We start from the raw sequence: 17,276 nt of genomic DNA, 5'->3' as shown, positions 1-17,276 counted from the left end.
CACGTCTCCCGGGAGGTCCGGCGGCAAGGCCGCCCGCATCCTCACCCTCCCCTAGCTTTGAAACTTGGGGAACCCGGGGCACCCAGCAGACGGTGCAGGCAGGAGAGACAAGGCGTGATTCAACATTTTAATTTTGATATAAATTATGCAAATACTTTCCCAAAAGTATCTAAAATACTTAACTGTACAACACACAGAAAGCGTATCTGAGAAGACAGAGGCCATAGAAACTGTAAATAAGGCACCAAGTTTTATTTACATTCGTAACGCACCCTGAACTGCCTGTATTCGTATTTACAACCCCCGGATTCCGCGTCCTGGATCGTTCTTCACATTTCCTGGGTTTTGGCATCAGGTTCAAACACACTTCATACACACTGACCTCCTCTCCCGAAACCACTCGCAAAACTGAATAAATACTAGAGGAAACATTACAGATCCCTTGCAGGCTTGATCTGTGCCGAGGACAGAAGAGAGTCAGTGCCCTGTGAGGAAGTCCTACCGAGTGAAGAATTAACAAACTGTGAAATTCGCTAGGAAAGCCTCTTAACCCTGCTCAGGGACCACCGAGGTGACCATCCCGCAGGGATCATCGCGCATCTTAACCCTGCTCAGGGACCACCGAGGTGACCATCCCGCAGGGATCATCACGCATCTTGACCCTGCTCAGGGACCACCGAGGTGACCATCCCGCTGGGATCATCCCGCAGGCTGCCGTCTAGGGGCCGTCACTCTCACAGTCTTCTATCACCCAGCTGTCTTCCTCCACATCTGCTTGGGAGCAGAAGGGCTGCGGCTGGCTGGCGGGAAGCTCCGCCGCGCTGCCCTGACTCAGAGGCAGAGACCAGGCTTCGGCTTGGGCGGCCTGCGCGGGGTCAGCTGGCGTCTCCTCAGGCCACTGCCCTTCATTGCGCTGCACCTCGTCTCCACTCTCAGGGTCCAACATTCCATGCTCCCCGTCGGCCAGGGCTTCCATCTTCAACCTGTCAGACAGCCACAGTGTGTGCATTAATAACAAGCAAGGAGGGGCCGGCGCTGTAGCACAGTGGGTAAAGCCACGGCCTGCAGTGCCGGCATCCCATATGGGCACCGGTTCCAGTCCTGGCTGCCCCATTTGAGATCCAGCTCTCTACTATGGACTGGGAAAGCAGTAGAAGATGTCCTTGGGCCCCTGCACCCACGTGGGAGACCCAGAGGAAGCTCCTAGCTTCAGGTCCACCCAGCTCTGGCCTTTGCGGCCATTTGGGGAATTAACCAGCAGAGGGAAATCTCTCTGACTTTGCCTCTCTGTAACTCTGCATGTCAAACAAACAAATAAATCTCAAAAAAAGGAGGGAATTCCTTTCGGCTGTACCACAGCTGTGTCTAGCGTTATGAAGCCATCTCCTCGTGCTGTCCCTTTAGTTTACCTACAGAAGCAAACCCATGAGGGAAATTTTAAACCGCAATTAAACCCTCAGCACTTAGAACACAAAAATGCTTAACGAATGTCTTCAGAAAGAGGTCTTATAAACTGAAACTGAAAAAAATTAAATAGAAAAATGGGCAGAAAACTTAAAAAACAATATAAGTGTTACTAAATGTTATTCAATTTAATTTATAATTTATTTAAAAAAATTTTTTTGACAGAGTTACAGACAGTGAGAGAGAGAGAGAGAGAGAGAGAGAGAGAGAGAGAGAGAGAAAGGTCTTCCTTCCATTGGTTCACCCCCCAAATGGCCACTACAGCCGGCATGCTGCGCTGATCCGAAGCCAGGAGCCAGGTGCTTCCTCCTGGTCTCCCAGGCGGGTGCAGGGCCCAAGCACTTGGGTCATCCTCCACTGCCCTCCCGGGCCACAGCAGAGAGCTGGACTGGAAGAGGAGCAGGTGGGACTAGAACCCGGCTCCCCAACCGGGACTAGAACCTGGTGTGCCGGCGCCGCAGGCGGAGGATTAGCCTAGTGAGCCGCAGCGCCGGCTAATTTATAATTTTTAAAATGGAAATGAGTGACCTAATTATTTTCACCTTCTTAACAAGCAAAGATACTTTTAAAATGATAGAGCAAGGGTTAGGAGAAAAGAGCACTGTTAAGGGTTATAAAGCTTGCAAATTAAAAAAAATTATTTTGAAATGCAGAGTGAAACAGAGACAAAGACGGATGTATATCTTCAACTGCTGGTTAACTCCCCAAATGGGCACAACAGCCAGACCTGGACCAGGCTGAAGCCAAGAGCCAGGAACTCCATCCGGTTCTCGTCTCCCACATGGGTGGCAGGGACCAAAGTAGTTGAGCCATCCTCCGCTGGCTTCCCAGGCACGTTAGCAGGAAGCTGGGTGTCACGTGGAGCAGTCAGCACATGAACCAGCACCCAGTACAGATGCTGACACACAAGTAGTGGCTTCACCTGCTGCACCACAACTCTGGCCCCATGGCAGACATTCTCACAAGCAATCTGGCATTCAGAGCAAGTGTCTCAGAAATTCTAACCCTACTGAACATCAGTTTCACTCCTAGGAATCTATCCTAAGTAAATAGTATTTGATGTGTAAAATAATTTATCGGCCGGCGCCATGGCTCAACAGGCTAATCCTCTGCCTAGCGGCGCCGGCACACCGGGTTCTAGTCCCGGTCGGGGTGCCGGATTCTGTCCCGGTTGCCCCTCTTCCAGGCCAGCTCTCTGCTGTAGCCCGGGAGTGCAGTGGAGGATGGCCCAAGTGCTTGGGCCCTGCACCCCATGGGAGACCAGGATAAGTACCTGGCTCCTGCCATCGGATCAACACAGTGCGCCGACCACAGCGCGCCGGCCGTGGCGACCATTGGAGGGTGAACCAATGGCAAAGGAAGACCTTTCTCTCTGTCTCTCTCTCTCACTGTCCGCTCTGCCTGTCAAAAAAAAAAAAAAAAAAAAAATTTTATCAAAAAGGCTGTGATAAAAAACAAAGTTGAAAAGATAGAAAATGTAAAAAAACCATCGTTTTGGTTGAATTACAAAAAAGAAATCACACAGCTAGTAAAAATTAAGTTAACTGTTAATATTTAGTAAGAATCATTATGAATCAAAGATCACATTAAATAACCAGTAAAATGAAACCTAACAGTGCTAGTCAAAACACCAGTAAACCCTGCCTCCCACCCAGATCAGCAGTTGATCTCATAATAAACAGGGAAAACTCCCGATCGTTTATATTTCGTTAGGGAGAGAAAACACGCTGGCCCTCCATTTCGATCACGCTCTTGTGGGGACAGGAGCCATCCACAGATCGGGCCCTGCTGTGACGCAGAGGAAGCTGAGGGAAGAGCACAGTTCCTGCAGGTTTGACTCCTGCTCACTTCCTAGTGGGACGATGCTTTAAGACCCGTCCATCAGGCCCGGTGCTGTGGTGTAGCGGCTGCTCCACTTCCAATCCAGCTCCCTGCTAATGTGTCTGGGAAAGCAGTGGGGGATGCCCCAAGTCCTTGGGTCCCTGCACCCACGTGGGAGACCCGGAAGAAGCTCCCGGCTCCTGGCTTTGGATCGGCACATCTCCGGCTGTTGCGGCCAATTGGAGAGTGAACTAGCAAAGGGAAGACCTCTCTCTCTCTCTCTTTGCCTCTCCTTCTCTCTGTGTGTAACTCTGACTTTCGGATAAACAAATAAATCTTAAAAAAAAAAAAAGACCGTCCATCACTGTCTCTCCATAACATGAAAGACAGGCACCACACAGCCAATGCATTTTCCAGAATAAACCAACACTGTAAGGCCTTACTGAACGTGTGAGGGGGGAAGGAAGCCCAGACAGCAGTTTTCCACTGGGGACAAGAAATAGGAGAAAAGGTAGGAGGTATACCTGATGTCGTTTCTACTGTCTACCTCAGCCCTGGAAACCACCCTTTCTAAACCTTTTAAAAATATCAGAGTATTTAATTCTACTTGACAAGTAAGGTGAATTGAGGTATAGCCTTGTGTTAGTTGCTCATATTAGTGCAGAATTTATTTTATCAGTACATAATATCTCCATATTTGCTTGTCTGTTATTTCTTTTCTTTTTTCTTTCTTTCTTTCTATTTTTTTTTTTTTTTTTTTTTTTTTGGACAGGCAGAGTGGACAGTGAGAGAGAGAGACAGAGAGAAAGGTCTTCCTTTTACCGTTGGTTCACCTTCCAATGGCCGGTGCAGCCGGCACACCGTGCTGATCCGAAGCCAGGAGCCAGGTGCTTCTCCTGGTCTCCCATGAGGTGCAGGGCCCGAGCACTTGGGCCATCCTCCACTGCCCTCCCGGGCCACAGCAGAGAGCTGGCCTGGAAGAGGGGCAACCGGGACAGAATCCGGTGCCCCAACCGGCACTAGAACCCGGGGTGCCGGCGCTGCAGGCGGAGGATTAGCCTATTGAGCCGCAGAGCTGGCCTGTCTGCTTTTTCTTTTTCTTTTCTTTTTTTTTTTTTTTTGACAGGCAGAGAGGAGAGAGAGAGAGAGACAGAGAGAAAGGGCTTCCTTTTGCCGTTGGTTCACCCTCCAATGGCCGCCGCGGCCGGCACACCGCGCTGATCCAAAGCCAGGAGCCAGGTGCTTCTCCTGGTCTCCCATGGGGTGCAGGGCCCAAAGCCCTGGGCCATCCTCCACTGCACTCCTGGGCCACAGCAGAGAGCTGGCCTGGAAGAGGAGCAGCGGGACAGAATCCGGCGCTCCGACTGGGACTAGAACCCGGTGTGCCGGCGCCGCAAGGCAGAGGATTAGCCTATTGGGCCACGGCGCCGGCCTGCTTTTTCTAAAACAGGGAAATTCAAATGATACTGCCACTCTGTGATGCAGTTTTTGGTCACTGCAAGTATAGGCTAAGAACACCACTTGGCAGGTAGGCTGGGAAGGGGTTTCTAGAATTGCAAGGTTTTGTTGAAGTTAACATTTTTAATTTTTTTAAGGGAAAGGGTTTATTGGGGGAAATCTGACAGACCGGAAGGAAGGGGTGAAGAAGGACAGAGGGAGAAAGAGAGCATAAGAGATTGAGAGAGAGAGATCGAGAGAGAGACAGAGACGGAGAGAAAGAGAGCTGTGTGTTCAGGAACAGGTCTTGTTAAAACTTTGCCAGGGGGCGGGCAGGGAAGTAGGAGCAGCGAATCCCATTATGATGGGAGTGGAGCGGACACTGGTGGTTGGGCCATGGGGTCACCTGGCTTCCAGCCATGGTGGCGGAGGCTAGAGCCTAGGATGGTGTCAGGGTGTAGATCGTGCCATAGATAAGACTGCGCCATCTTACTAACACTCCCCCCTTTTGTTTTTCATAAAGCAGGAGTTGTATGGGATTATATTAGCCCCAAAAGTCCAGGAGGGGTAGAGGGATGATGATCTGTCTGTAAAGCTATTTCCTGCTGACAAGGGGCGACGAGGTACTCCCTGCTGGCCTGGCGCGATGTCTCAAGTCCCTGTCTCCTGGCTGGGGAACTGAGTATATCTCTGTGGCGGCATTTCGTTGACTGCCTGGTGGTGAAGGCCTTGGTTCTGAACTCTTCTGCCTTTGTGAGTCCATGATTCTATTTGGCCCAATGTACTTCCTTTGAAGTACGAGAAAATATGCTGTTAAATTTAACTAAATGTGGCCAGCATCGTCGCGGAGCAGGTTAAGCTGCTGGCATCCCATATGGAGGCTGGTTTGAGTTCCAGCTGCTCCCCTTCGGATCCAGCTTCCCGCTAATGGCCTGAGAAAAGCAGTGGAAGACAGCCCAAATGTTTGGGCCCCTACCACACACACAGAAGACTCTGAAGAAGCTCCTGGCTCCTGGCTCTGGCCTGGTCCAGTCCTGGCCGTTGTGGCCACCGAGAGAGTAAACCAGCAGATGAAAGATCTCTCTCTGTCTAACCCTGACTTTCAAATAATTAATTAAAAATAAATTTCATAAAATGAAGGGTTCCTAACATAATTATACGGTCTTTAATTACTGACAACAATATGTAATTCTTTTTTAAAGTTTTTATTCATATATTTGAAAGGCAAAGTGACAGAGACAGGGAGATGTTCCATTCACTGATTCACTCCCCAATGTCTGCAGTAACTTGGGCCTGGGCCAGGCCAAAGCTGGGAGCCAGGAACTCCATTCAGGTCTTCCACATGAGTGGCAGGGGCCCAAATACTGGGATGATCATCTGCCACCTCCCAGACAAATGAGCAAGAAGCTGGATCAAAAGTGGAGGCAGGCCGGCGCCACGGCTCAATGGGCTAATCCTCCACCTGTGGCGCTGGCACCCTGGGTTCTAGTCCCGGAGGGGTGCCAGATTCTGTCCAGGTTGCTCCTCTTCCAGTCCAGCTCTCTGCTGTGGCCCGGGAGTGCAGTGGAGGATGGCCCAGGTCCTTGGGCCCTACACCGTACGGGAGACCAGGAAGAAGCACCTGGCTCCTGGCTTCAGATTGGCGCAGCGCGTCGGCCATAGAGGCCACTTGGGGGGTGAACCAACGGAAAAAGGAAGACCTTTCTCTCTGTCTCACTGTCTAACTCTGCCTGTCCAAAAAAAAAAGTGGAGGCAAGACTCAATCCCAGGTACTATGATATGGAATGTGGGTATCCCAAGTGGTGGCTTAACACACTGTGCCACAACACCTGCTCCCAGTATGTAATTCTTGGATTCTACAGATAACATTTGTTGGTTGTGTGACTATTCACTGCCTACTGCAGTAACAGCTCTTTGGAAAACAAGATGATGAGCTTACCTTCCAAAGTGTCGCTTCAGAGGAAGTCTTCCAATATCTTGGATAAAAGAAATCTGAGCTGAAAATAGATTTTAAAAAGTTTAAAATAATTATTCAAAGAAAATATAAAATGACCAATAAGCACATGGAACATGGTGTTTATTCATTTTCATCTATCAAAAGGCAGAGCAATGGAAATAGAGTGAAAGAGAGAGAGATCTTCCATCTGCTGGTTCACATCTCAAAAGCCTGCGACAGCCAGGGTTGGGGGAGCCAGGACCTCCATCTGGGCCTCCTACGTGGGTAGAGGGGCAAAAGCACTTGAGCCTTCATCCACTGCATCCTAGCAGGAAGCTGGATCTGAAGCAGAGCAGCTGAGACTTGAACTGGCTCTCTGATATGGGACACGATGTCCCAAGCATTGCCTGGATCTGCTGTGCCACAAGGCCTACTCCTGAGCATCACCAACTTTAGAGAAATGCACATTAAAGCCACAATGATACTACTCGGTACCTATTACAATGGCTGTTATCAAATATAAAATAAGGTCTGTTGGTGAGGATGTGGAGAAACTAATCCTCTTGCACTGGAGGTGGAGATGTAAAACGGTGAAGCTGCTATGAAAAACATGATGGCTGGCCGGCGCCGCGGCTCAATAGGCTAATCCTCCACCTTGCGGCGCCGGCACACCGGGTTCTAGTCCCGGTCAGGGCGCCGGATTCTGTCCCGGTTGCCCCTCTTCCAGGCCAGCTCTCTGCTGTGGCCAGGGAGTGCAGTGGAGGATGGCCCAGGTGCTTGGGCCCTGCACCCCATGGGAGACCAGGAAAAGCACCTGGCTCCTGGCTCCTGCCATCGGATCAGCGCGGTGCGCCGGCTGCAGCGCGCTGGCCGCGGCGGCCATTGGAGGGTGAACCAACGGCAAAGGAAGACCTTTCTCTCTGTCTCTCTCTCTCACTGTCCACTCTGTCAAAAATAAAAAAAATAAAAAAAAAATAAAAATGATGGTAAATGGAATATGGTGTGGGTCCTCCCAAGACAGAATTATTATAAGATCCAGACATTTCTACTTTTGGATATATCTTGAAGAAATGAAAAGGCAACTGACCATCCATGTGTACGGCAGCATTATGCTCAACGGTCAGGGGTGTACACAGCACAAGTGCCCAGGAGTGGATAATATATATGGAATGTGTTATATGAATATTATTCAGGCTTAAAAATGAGGGTAATTGGATGTGTGGTACCACATGTATAAACTTTGATGACATATATTAAGTGAAATAACCCAGTCACAAAAGGATAAATATATCATGATTCTCCTTTATAAAATATCTATAATAGTCAAATTCATAGAGACATTAAACAGAAGAGTGGTTGTTCAAGGCTATGGGGAAGGGGGGCCGGTGCTGTGGGGCAGCGGGTTAATGCCCTGGCCTGAAGCACTGGCATCTGCCGTTGCAGCCAACTGGGGAGTGAACCACTGGATAGAAGATCTCTCTCTCTCTTTCTCTCTTTCTCTCTCTCTCTCTCTCTCTCTCTGTGTGTGTGTGTGTAACTCTGACTTTCAAATAAATAAATAAATCTTTAAAAAAAAAAAAGGCTAGCCGGCGCCGTGGCTCAATAGGCTAATCCTCCACCTTGCGGCGCCGGCACACCGGGTTCTAGTCCCGGTCGGGGCGCTGGATTCTGTCCCGGTTGCCCCTCTTCCAGGCCAGCTCTCTGCTATGGCCAGGGAGTGCAGTGGAGGATGGCCCAGGTGCTTGGGCCCTGCACCCCATGGGAGACCAGGAAAAGCACCTGGATCCTGGCTCCTGCCATCGGATCAGCGCGGTGCGCCGGCTGCAGCGGCGGCCATTGGAGGGTGAACCAACGGCAAAGGAAGACCTTTCTCTCTGTCTCTCTCTCTCTCACTGTCCACTCTGCCTGTCAAAAAATAAAAAATTAAAAAAAAAAAAAAAAAAAAAAAAGGCTATGGGGAGGGAGAAATGGGGAATTGATGTTTAATGGTCACAAAGTTTCAATTTTATGAGGGAAAAGTTCTGAATATAGCTGCACAACAAGGTAAATATACTCAATGCTACCAAACTGTCTACTTAACAATGGTTAGGATGATGAAGTTTATGTTATTGTGTTTTATTGTAATGAAAAATTTCAGAAGGAAAAAAAAAAAAAGACACAAGATGACTGTATCAGCTCTTCTGTACCCACTCTCCAGTGAGATAAGCAAATAGGTAAAAACTATACAAAATGAGTCATTTAAAGTCTCTGAGAATTGATCTAAGAGCATAGAGCAAATGAAGAAACATCTATTCAAGAAAATCTAACAAGCAGAGTCTGTGGCATATGAGCCACTATCTCCTCTCCTCTCCTCCTCACCCCTAGCTCAGCCTGGTGGGGACTTCATTCCAGTTGGGTGCAGGCAATACCAGAGCTCCTTCCTAGCAAGTGCAGTAAGGAGTCTGGGGCTTTTCTCTTTGCAGCCCACTCACAGGCAGATGCTCCACCCAGGGGTACTGCCCTGTGCCCCAGCTGTACTCTCCTTTGCCTCCGCTCAGTAACAGAGCTGAAGGCCCACACCAGCAGCGGCCAGCCAAGACGATGCGGCTCCACCTCTGCAGCCGCGCACCCACACAGGGCAGTGGCTCAGACTCTGCCCAGAGCGAGGGCAGTCACAGAACAAAGAGCTCTGACGCTTTCTCCAAAGGAACTGACTCTATTTGAAAACAGGACAGGAGAGTTCAAGTCTACGGCTACTCTTGAAATGAGCCTTTTCTTAAAAGATATATTTATTTATTTTGAAAGTCAATGTTAGAAAGATGGAGGGAGAGATAGAGAGAGAGAGAGATCTTTCATCCGCTAGATGGCTGCAATGGCCAACACTGGGCCAGGCTGAAGTCAGGAGCTTCATCTGGGTCTCCCACATGGGTGGCAGGGGCCCAAACACTTGGGCCATCTTCCACAGCTCTCCCAGGCCACTAGCACAGAGCTGGATTGGAAGTGGAGCAGCCAGAACACAAACCAGTGCCAATATGGGATGTTGGCACTGCATGTGGCAGCTTAACCCAATGTGCCACAGCACCACTCCCTTTACAAACTTTTTGAAGTCCCCTCATTTAGCAATGAACCGATCCGCAAGAACCTAATGATATAAAACACAACCTCTTAGGAAAAAGGAAACCCTGTTATTACCTTGATTTCTCATTGGAATGGTTAACAGAGCAAGGTACGGCAACAGCTGGGTTTGGAGGCACAAAGCTGACACGCAGAAGTCAGAAAAAAGTGCTCTTGCTGCCAGGCAATTTTCCCGATACTACATGGAAAAATAAAGAATTATGAAAGAAAAATAAGCAAAACATATGATAATATATTCCTAGACAAATGAAGTTTATTATATCCCAAAGTATATGATTTTACATACCATAAACATTTTTAAGCTTCTCTAGGTGCTGGCATCGTGGTACAGCGGGTTAAGCCACCACCTGTGACGCTGGCATCTCATACTGTAGTGCCGGTTCAAGTCCTGCCTGCTCTACTTCCGATCCAGATCCCTGCTAAGGCATCTGGGAAAGCAGGTGAGGACTGCCTCAGGACTTGGGGCCCTGTCACCCACATCTAGAAGATCTAAATAGAGTTGAGTTCCAGGCTTCTGACTTTGGCCTGGCTCAACCCTCATCATGGTTATTTGGGAATGAAGATCTCTCTGTGTCACTCCCTCTGTCACTTTTTTTTTTTTTTTTTTTCAGATTTACTTATTTATTTGAAAGTCATTGTCACAGAGAGAAGAAGTCTTCATCCAATGGTTCACTCTCCAGATGGCCGCACAGGTTGGAGCTGCACCGATCTTAAGCCAGGAGCCGGGAGCTTCTTCCGAGTCTCCCACGCGGGTGCAGGGGCCCAAAGACTTGGGCCATATTCTACTGCTTTCCCAGGCCATAACAGAGAGCTGGATTGGAAGTGGGGCAGCCGGGTCTCAAACTGGCACCCATATGGGATGCCAGTGCTTCAGGCCAGGGCATTAACCCACTGCACCACAGCAACGGCCCCTCTGTCACTCTTTCAAATAAATAAATATCAGTGGGAAAAAAAGAGCCTGTCAAATAAGTGTTTTATAATTTTCCTAGCATTATCCAATAAAGCATTTTACCAACACAGCTATTTCACATTAACAACAATTATTTATTTAAAAATATATTTTTATTTTTTCAAAAAGGCAGAGCAAGAGAGAGAGATATACACAGAAACAGAGATCTTTCATAACCTTGTTCACTTCTCAAGTGCCCACAACAGCCAGGGCTGGCCCAGGCCAAAGCTAAAAGCCTGCAACTCTATCCAGGTCTCCCACGTGGATGGCAGGAACCCTATTACTGGGTCATCATCCACTGCTTCCAGAGATGCATTAGGAGGAAGCCATATGGCAAGTAGAGTACCCAGGACTCAAACTGTACTCTAACACGGGTATGGGCATCCCAAGTAGTAACCTAGCCTGCTGTGCCACACCACCCAGCCTTATTATTATTTTAGTGTGTAGTCCTACTTCTATAAAAGAAAACCTTTATGGTAAGACAGTATGCCATGTTGTTGGCTGCAGCCACCTACATATTGTGCTTACCTTGTCTCTTGATTGTATCAAGGCATGTCAAGCGACTGATCTATATACTATGTATGTTTGTCTAAGAACATTCTCTCATGTTCACACAAGAAAACTGCCCAAAGGTACCAATTCTCAGGACATGTGAACAAAGCATAACTGTACACTGCTACACATTAGTATAGTCACCATGTAGTATAACAGATCTTTGTAATTTTAAGAATATTTGGATCTGAGCAAATATTTTCTTAATAATAGTACATCATTTTTCCTTCAACTTGTAAAGACAAAGTAACAGTTTTAATGAGTTCTAATTCAGGTATCTGAAGTTCACTTATTCAAAATGTATAATTTCTTTATTTTTTACCTTTTTATTTATTAGAAACCACTGGGGTTTGTGCAAGGGTCGAAAACTTGAAGCTCCGCCTTGGCAATGTGCAAATCCTCGGGCTCTGTTGGAATGTATCACACCTCTCGTGGCTATGGATGTACTGTATTCCCTGAGTAAAGAGCGTGTCTAACAAAGGAGAGAGGATGTAAGAAAGAAGAGTTATATAAAATAGGAGCACTGGTACTACTGTGTTCCTTCTGTTCACTATCACCAGGGCCTAAAAATAACAGTGCTACAGAATTAAAGCAAATTCAACTGAGACTTATCAATCAAATGCAATGGGTGAACCCTGACCACTCCTGGGAGAGGGGTGGGAAAGGCACCACTTTGTGTCCTCACTGTGGATGGAGAACCTTCCTGTCTATCTCTGTCACCCTAACTCTGAAATAAATAAATAAATCTTTAAAACAAACATTTCATTAAAAGGAATTAAAAAAAAAAAAAGAAAAAAAAAGGGCAGAGTACAGAGAAGGAGAGAGACAGAGATCGATCGATCTTTCAGTAGGTGGTTCACTCTCAATGGCTGCAACTGCTGGATCTGGGCCAGGCGGAAGCCAGGAGCCTGGAGCTTCTACTGGATCTCCCACCTGGCTGCATGGGCCCAAACACCAGGGTCATCCTCTGCTGCTTTCCCATGCATACTAGCACGGAGCTGGATCAGAAGTGGGGCAGCTGGGTCTTGAACTGGCTCCCATATGGGATGCTGGCATCGCAGGCAGTGGCTCCACTGACTATGCCAAAATGCTGGCCCCTCTATTCGTTCTTTTTTTTTTTTTTTTTTTTTTTTTTTGACAGGCAGAGTGGACAGTGAGAGAGAGAGACAGAGAGAAAGGTCTTCCTTTGCCGTTGGTTCACCCTCCAATGGCTGCCACGGCCGGCGCACTGCGCTGATCCGAAAGCAGGAGCCAGGTGCTTCTCCTGGTCTCCCATGGGGTGCAGGGCCCAAGCACTCCGGCCATCCTCCACTGTACTCCCTGGCCACAGCAGAGAGCTGGCCTGGAAGAGGGGCAACCAGGACAGAATCCGGCGCCCCGACTGGGACTAGAACCCGGTGTGCCGGCGCCGCAAGGCGGAGGATTAGCCTATTGAGCTGCAGCGGCGGCCTATTCGTTCTTAAATAGTAGGTGTCATGATGTCTGTAATTTTTAAAAATTTTATTTATTTATTTGAAAGACAGAGTTACAGAGAGGTAGAGACAGAGAGAGAGGTCTTTCCACCTGCTGGTTCACTCCTCAGATGGCTGCAATGGCCAGTTTCTTAGCCAACCCGAAGCCAGGAGCCAGGAGCTTTTGCTGAGTCTCCCACATACATGCAGGGGCCTAAGGACTTGGGCCATCCTCTGCTGCTTTCTCAGGTGCGTTAGCAAGGAGCTAGATCAAAAGCGGAGCGTCTGGGATGTGAACTGGTGCCCACATGGGATGCTCTAGCTGCAGGCTGGGACTTTAACCCACTGTGCCACAGCGCCAGCCCCTACAATTACTTTTCAACTATTCAGCCAAAAACAAATGTGCAATTAAAGAGAGATTAATCAGTTGTGCCAAATGTGAACTGGTGAGCCAAAGTTAAGGGTTTACAGGTATTCCTTTTACTAACCTTTCAACTTAGCTATCTATAGGTTTGGAAGTTTCCAAAACAAAAAAGAAACAATGATAAAATAGATAAATACAGGGCCGATGTTGTGGCACAGAGGGTTAGAGCCCTGGCCTGAAGCGCCAGCATCCCATATGGGCGCCAGTTTGGGTCCTGACTGCTCCTCTTCTGATCCTGCTCTCTGCTATGGCCTGGGAAAGCAGTAGAGGATGAGGATAGCTCAAGTCTTTGGGCCCCTGCACCTACACGGGAGACCCGGAGGAAGCTCCTGGCTTCCTGAATGGTTTGCGGCCATCTGGGGTGTGAACCAGCGGATGGAAGACCTCTCTCTCTGCCTCTCTCTGTAACTCTGTCTTTCAAATAAATAAAGATTTATTTTATTTATTTGAAAGTAGTTATAATATAAAGACTTATTTTATTTATTTGAAAGACAGAGTTACAGAGAGAGGTAGAAACAGAGAGAGAGAGAGAGAGAGATATCTTCCATCCGCTGGTTCACTCCCCAGATGGCTGCAAAGGCTGGAGCTGTGCTGATCCGAAGTCAGGAGCTAGGAGCTTCTTCTGGGTCTCAAACTTGGGTGCAGGGGCCCAAGGACTTGGGCCATCTTCTACTGCTTTCCCAGGCCATAGCAGAGAGCTGGACCGGAAGAGGAGCAGCTGGGACTAGAACTGGCATCCACATGGGATGCCAGCGCTTCAGGTCAGGGCTTTAACCCATTGCGCCACAGCATTGGTCCCAAAAGTAAATCTTAAAAAAAAAAAAAAGATAAATACAACTGCTGAGTAATAAAACTATCATAATTTTTGTATCTGAATTTTAGTTATTAATGCTATCTGAATATTTATAACAGAAATATTAATATATCAAAAACAGTTTTGTCCAATAGAACTTCCAACAAAAAGAGCAATGTTTTGTATCTGGGCTATTCATACTGTAGCTACCAGGTACATGTGACTATCAAGTACAGGAGATGTGGCTAATGTGACTGGGCAACTAAATTTTTAATTTAATTTAACTTTACATAGCCACATGTGGTTAGTGGCCGCCATACTGGTCAGAGATGTGTTAAGATGTTAAGAAAAAAACAGAGGGGCTAGTGTTGTGGTGCTGCTGGTTAAACCACTGCTTGCAATGCTTACATCCCACAATGGAGTGCCTGGTTCGAGTCCTGGCCACTCTGCTTCTGATCCAGCTTTCTGTTAATGTGCCTGGGAGGCAGTGGATGATGGTTCAAGTACTTGGGTTCCTGCCAAACACATGGAAGACCCAGATATAGTTCCTGGTTCCTTGCTTTGGCCTGGGCTGTTGCAGGCATTTGGGAAGTAAACCAGTGGATGGAAGATCTGTCTCTCCTTCCCTTTCTGTCACTCTGTCTTTCAAATAAATTAAGAAATCTCAAAAAAGAAGGAAAATTAGAAAGTAACTACAGAAAAAAAATACAGTGCTACGTTATCACCAGATAAGTCAGTATTGAAGATTCACTACAAGCACTGGATTGCATCAATAAATTATAGAATAGTAACTAAGTAGAATCACAGCATAATGTCAAATAAGGGTTAAGAGCAAATTTTCTTTTCGCGATTCTGAGGATATACAAACATTTAAGTCAGATGGACTTACATTCCAATCACCACTGAGGATATCTGCAAAACTGAGAAATTCACTGGCTCTCACAAGATCATCTACTTCCAGGAAGAAATCTACATAGTTTTGGTGAAGATACAAATTGAATAACTCTCCTGGCATGTGTGACATTTCCACTACTTCCTATAAAAGAAGCATATTTATATAGACAAGTAATTTTGGTGAAAACACAGGGGTCAGCTATGTATGCAATCATGGAAATCAGACTTTGTAAACAGTACTGAAAGCTATCAAAGACATTACCTCAGGGTGAACAAGTAATGGATCCCGTTCATGCTCTGATAAATGAGACGGCAACTGGGGTGAGACTAACTCTGTTGAAGGTGCTCCTACAAACAATTTTGAGAATCATTAAAGATAATACCATCTTTATAATTACACAGTACCTCTATTTTTGAAGATAATTTAATACCAAAATACTTAGCAGGCTGCTAAAAATAAAAACAAGGGGCACGCCTTTGGCCTAATGGCTGCACCACCTGTTGGATTTGCTTCCTGTAACAGAGTAGCCAGGTTCAGGTCTCCAGACTGTTCCCAATCCCAAAGTCTTGCTACTGTAGACCCTGGAAGGCTGCAGGTGACAGCTTAGGTAGCTGGTTCCTTGCTACTCCTCAGGTAGACCCTGACTGATCTAGCTTCAACCTAGCCCAGATTTAGTGACATCTGAGCAGTGAGCCAGCAGATGACAGTTTGCTCGCTCTCTCTAATGAATCATAAAAACAAACTACCAAAAACAACTGCAAGCTTATGTGATTTACCTACTTCAGGGGTGGGAACCCCTTTTTTTGCCAAGGGCCATTTGGGTATTATCAGATCATTTGCAGAGCATAAAAGTCAACTTAGGGGCAGCATTGTGGTACAGCAGGTAAAGCTGCCACATGGGTTTCTGACATCCCATATGGATGTGGGTTTGGGTCTTGGCTGCTCCACTTCCAAATCAGCCCCCTGCTAATTGCCTGGGGAAAGCACCCGAGGTGCACCCAGGTGGGAGACCAGGATAAAGCTCCTGGATTTGGCCTGGCTCATTGCCGCCATCTGGGGAGTGAGCCAGCAGATGGAAGATCTCTCTCTCTCTGTTAACTCTTTCATATAAATAAATAATCTTTTAAAAAAGTTATCAACTTAAAAATAAGCCTGCTCTAGATTTATTGAATTTCAAGTCCCACCTGCAATTGTCTTGGCATGGCCAGAACAAATGACTTGTTGGGCCTCGTACACCCAAGAGCAGACATTTCCCCACCTGTGATTAATCACCATGCAGCAAAATTATAACTAGAATTCTGATGCCTTGGTGACAGCTTTTCTAGACTTCACATACTCCATTTGTCGAAGCACTTTTGTTTCACTTTTCAAGCTCTGGGTTGCTTGCTTTCTTCAATTCCCATCTCAATACAGATGCATTTACTGTTTTATTTACTATGCATAAGATGTTTGAGAGAATGGGAACCCCATTTCCTAATGCAAGAGGTTATGAATGAATGCTGGGAAGAAGGAATGGAAGGAGAACCATCTGGGAATGGCCACTTAGGTTCAGAGGTGAGGGGATCCAGGGACAGAGGAGTGTCTTCATTTTTTTGACACAGCATGACATTTTCATTTGGAAACCCCAATTTCTTTCTCCTTGGTACCAAGACTATAAACTGAGATTTTATTCAAAGGGAAAATCTGGGAGATTAGAGATGGACAACAGAATGGTAGGGTGAGGGGGAGCAGGCAATAAAGGAAGCACTGGGTGAGAAGACAGCAAGCTAATGCAGAGTACAGAAATGTAAGAGGAGCACAAGAAACCCTGAGCTACCGACAATTTGCCTCGGGACTTGGTGGTCAGAGCCCAGTGCTCAGTGAGCTTCGGGATACCAACATTTGGCACTAAAAGTCTAGATGAAATACAGCAAACTATGGTTTTCAACATTTAGAGACATGGATATGGACTACAGCAGTCTGTTTTCACATTTAAGCCTACTCATGCTTGGAAAATACACGGAGACACACATTTTTCTACTATGTATTAGGGCCTGCTAAATGGTATCTGAACTAACCTTAGCACTTTCTTACAACAAAGCCAAAAACATGATATTTAAAACAAATGTGATATTTAATTTTCCTGGTAAGACTAACATCCAACAGATTAAAAAAAAGCATGTTTTCTTACTTTTACAATATAGAATTTTCCCCAAAGCTCTGAAGAGAAAGAGAGAAACGTCTTTGCCACCGATAGCTTGGGCCTCTTGATTTTCAAAAACCCTATCAGGTTTTCTCCTTCGTCTTGATTTTGATAGCACAGCATCTGATTTTAACGACACTCCTTTTTTCCTTGGCCATAAATTGTTCTCTCCTAAATAATACACACCAAAGTGATAAAAAAGAATCAAAATATAAAAATTAAAACTATCTCAGGTAGAGTTACATTAAACATTCAAAT

The 17,276-nt window shown here is 46.7% G+C and overlaps 1 protein-coding gene across 4 annotated transcripts in view; it reads right to left on the bottom strand.

Moving 5' to 3' along the window:
• Positions 1-113: 113 nt before the first annotated feature.
• RAD17 (RAD17 checkpoint clamp loader component) overlaps positions 114-17,276 on the bottom strand; it is a 40,232-nt gene continuing 23,069 nt past the window's right edge. For 2 of the 4 annotated variants that reach the window (XM_051853422.3, XM_051853421.3), the window contains 7 exons: positions 17,007-17,189; positions 15,098-15,183; positions 14,831-14,977; positions 11,596-11,745; positions 9,830-9,950; positions 6,662-6,719; positions 114-983 (listed from right to left, as the gene is read on the bottom strand). In XM_051853422.3, the coding sequence (XP_051709382.3) occupies positions 719-983; positions 6,662-6,719; positions 9,830-9,950; positions 11,596-11,745; positions 14,831-14,977; positions 15,098-15,183; positions 17,007-17,189 (1,010 nt within the window). In that variant the 3' untranslated portion in view covers positions 114-718. The remainder of the gene's footprint in view (positions 984-6,661; positions 6,720-9,829; positions 9,951-11,595; positions 11,746-14,830; positions 14,978-15,097; positions 15,184-17,006; positions 17,190-17,276) is intronic. The other 2 variants (XM_089313242.1, XM_089313243.1) reach the window with 1 other exon arrangement.

The sequence above is a fragment of the Oryctolagus cuniculus genome, chromosome 14, assembly GCF_051225735.1.
Source record: "Oryctolagus cuniculus isolate XC-2025 breed Fujian yellow rabbit chromosome 14, ASM5122573v1, whole genome shotgun sequence".
Taxonomy (NCBI): domain Eukaryota; kingdom Metazoa; phylum Chordata; class Mammalia; order Lagomorpha; family Leporidae; genus Oryctolagus; species Oryctolagus cuniculus.
Note: the sequence above shows the minus strand (reverse complement) of the source record. Positions and strands in the feature narration are given on the sequence as shown.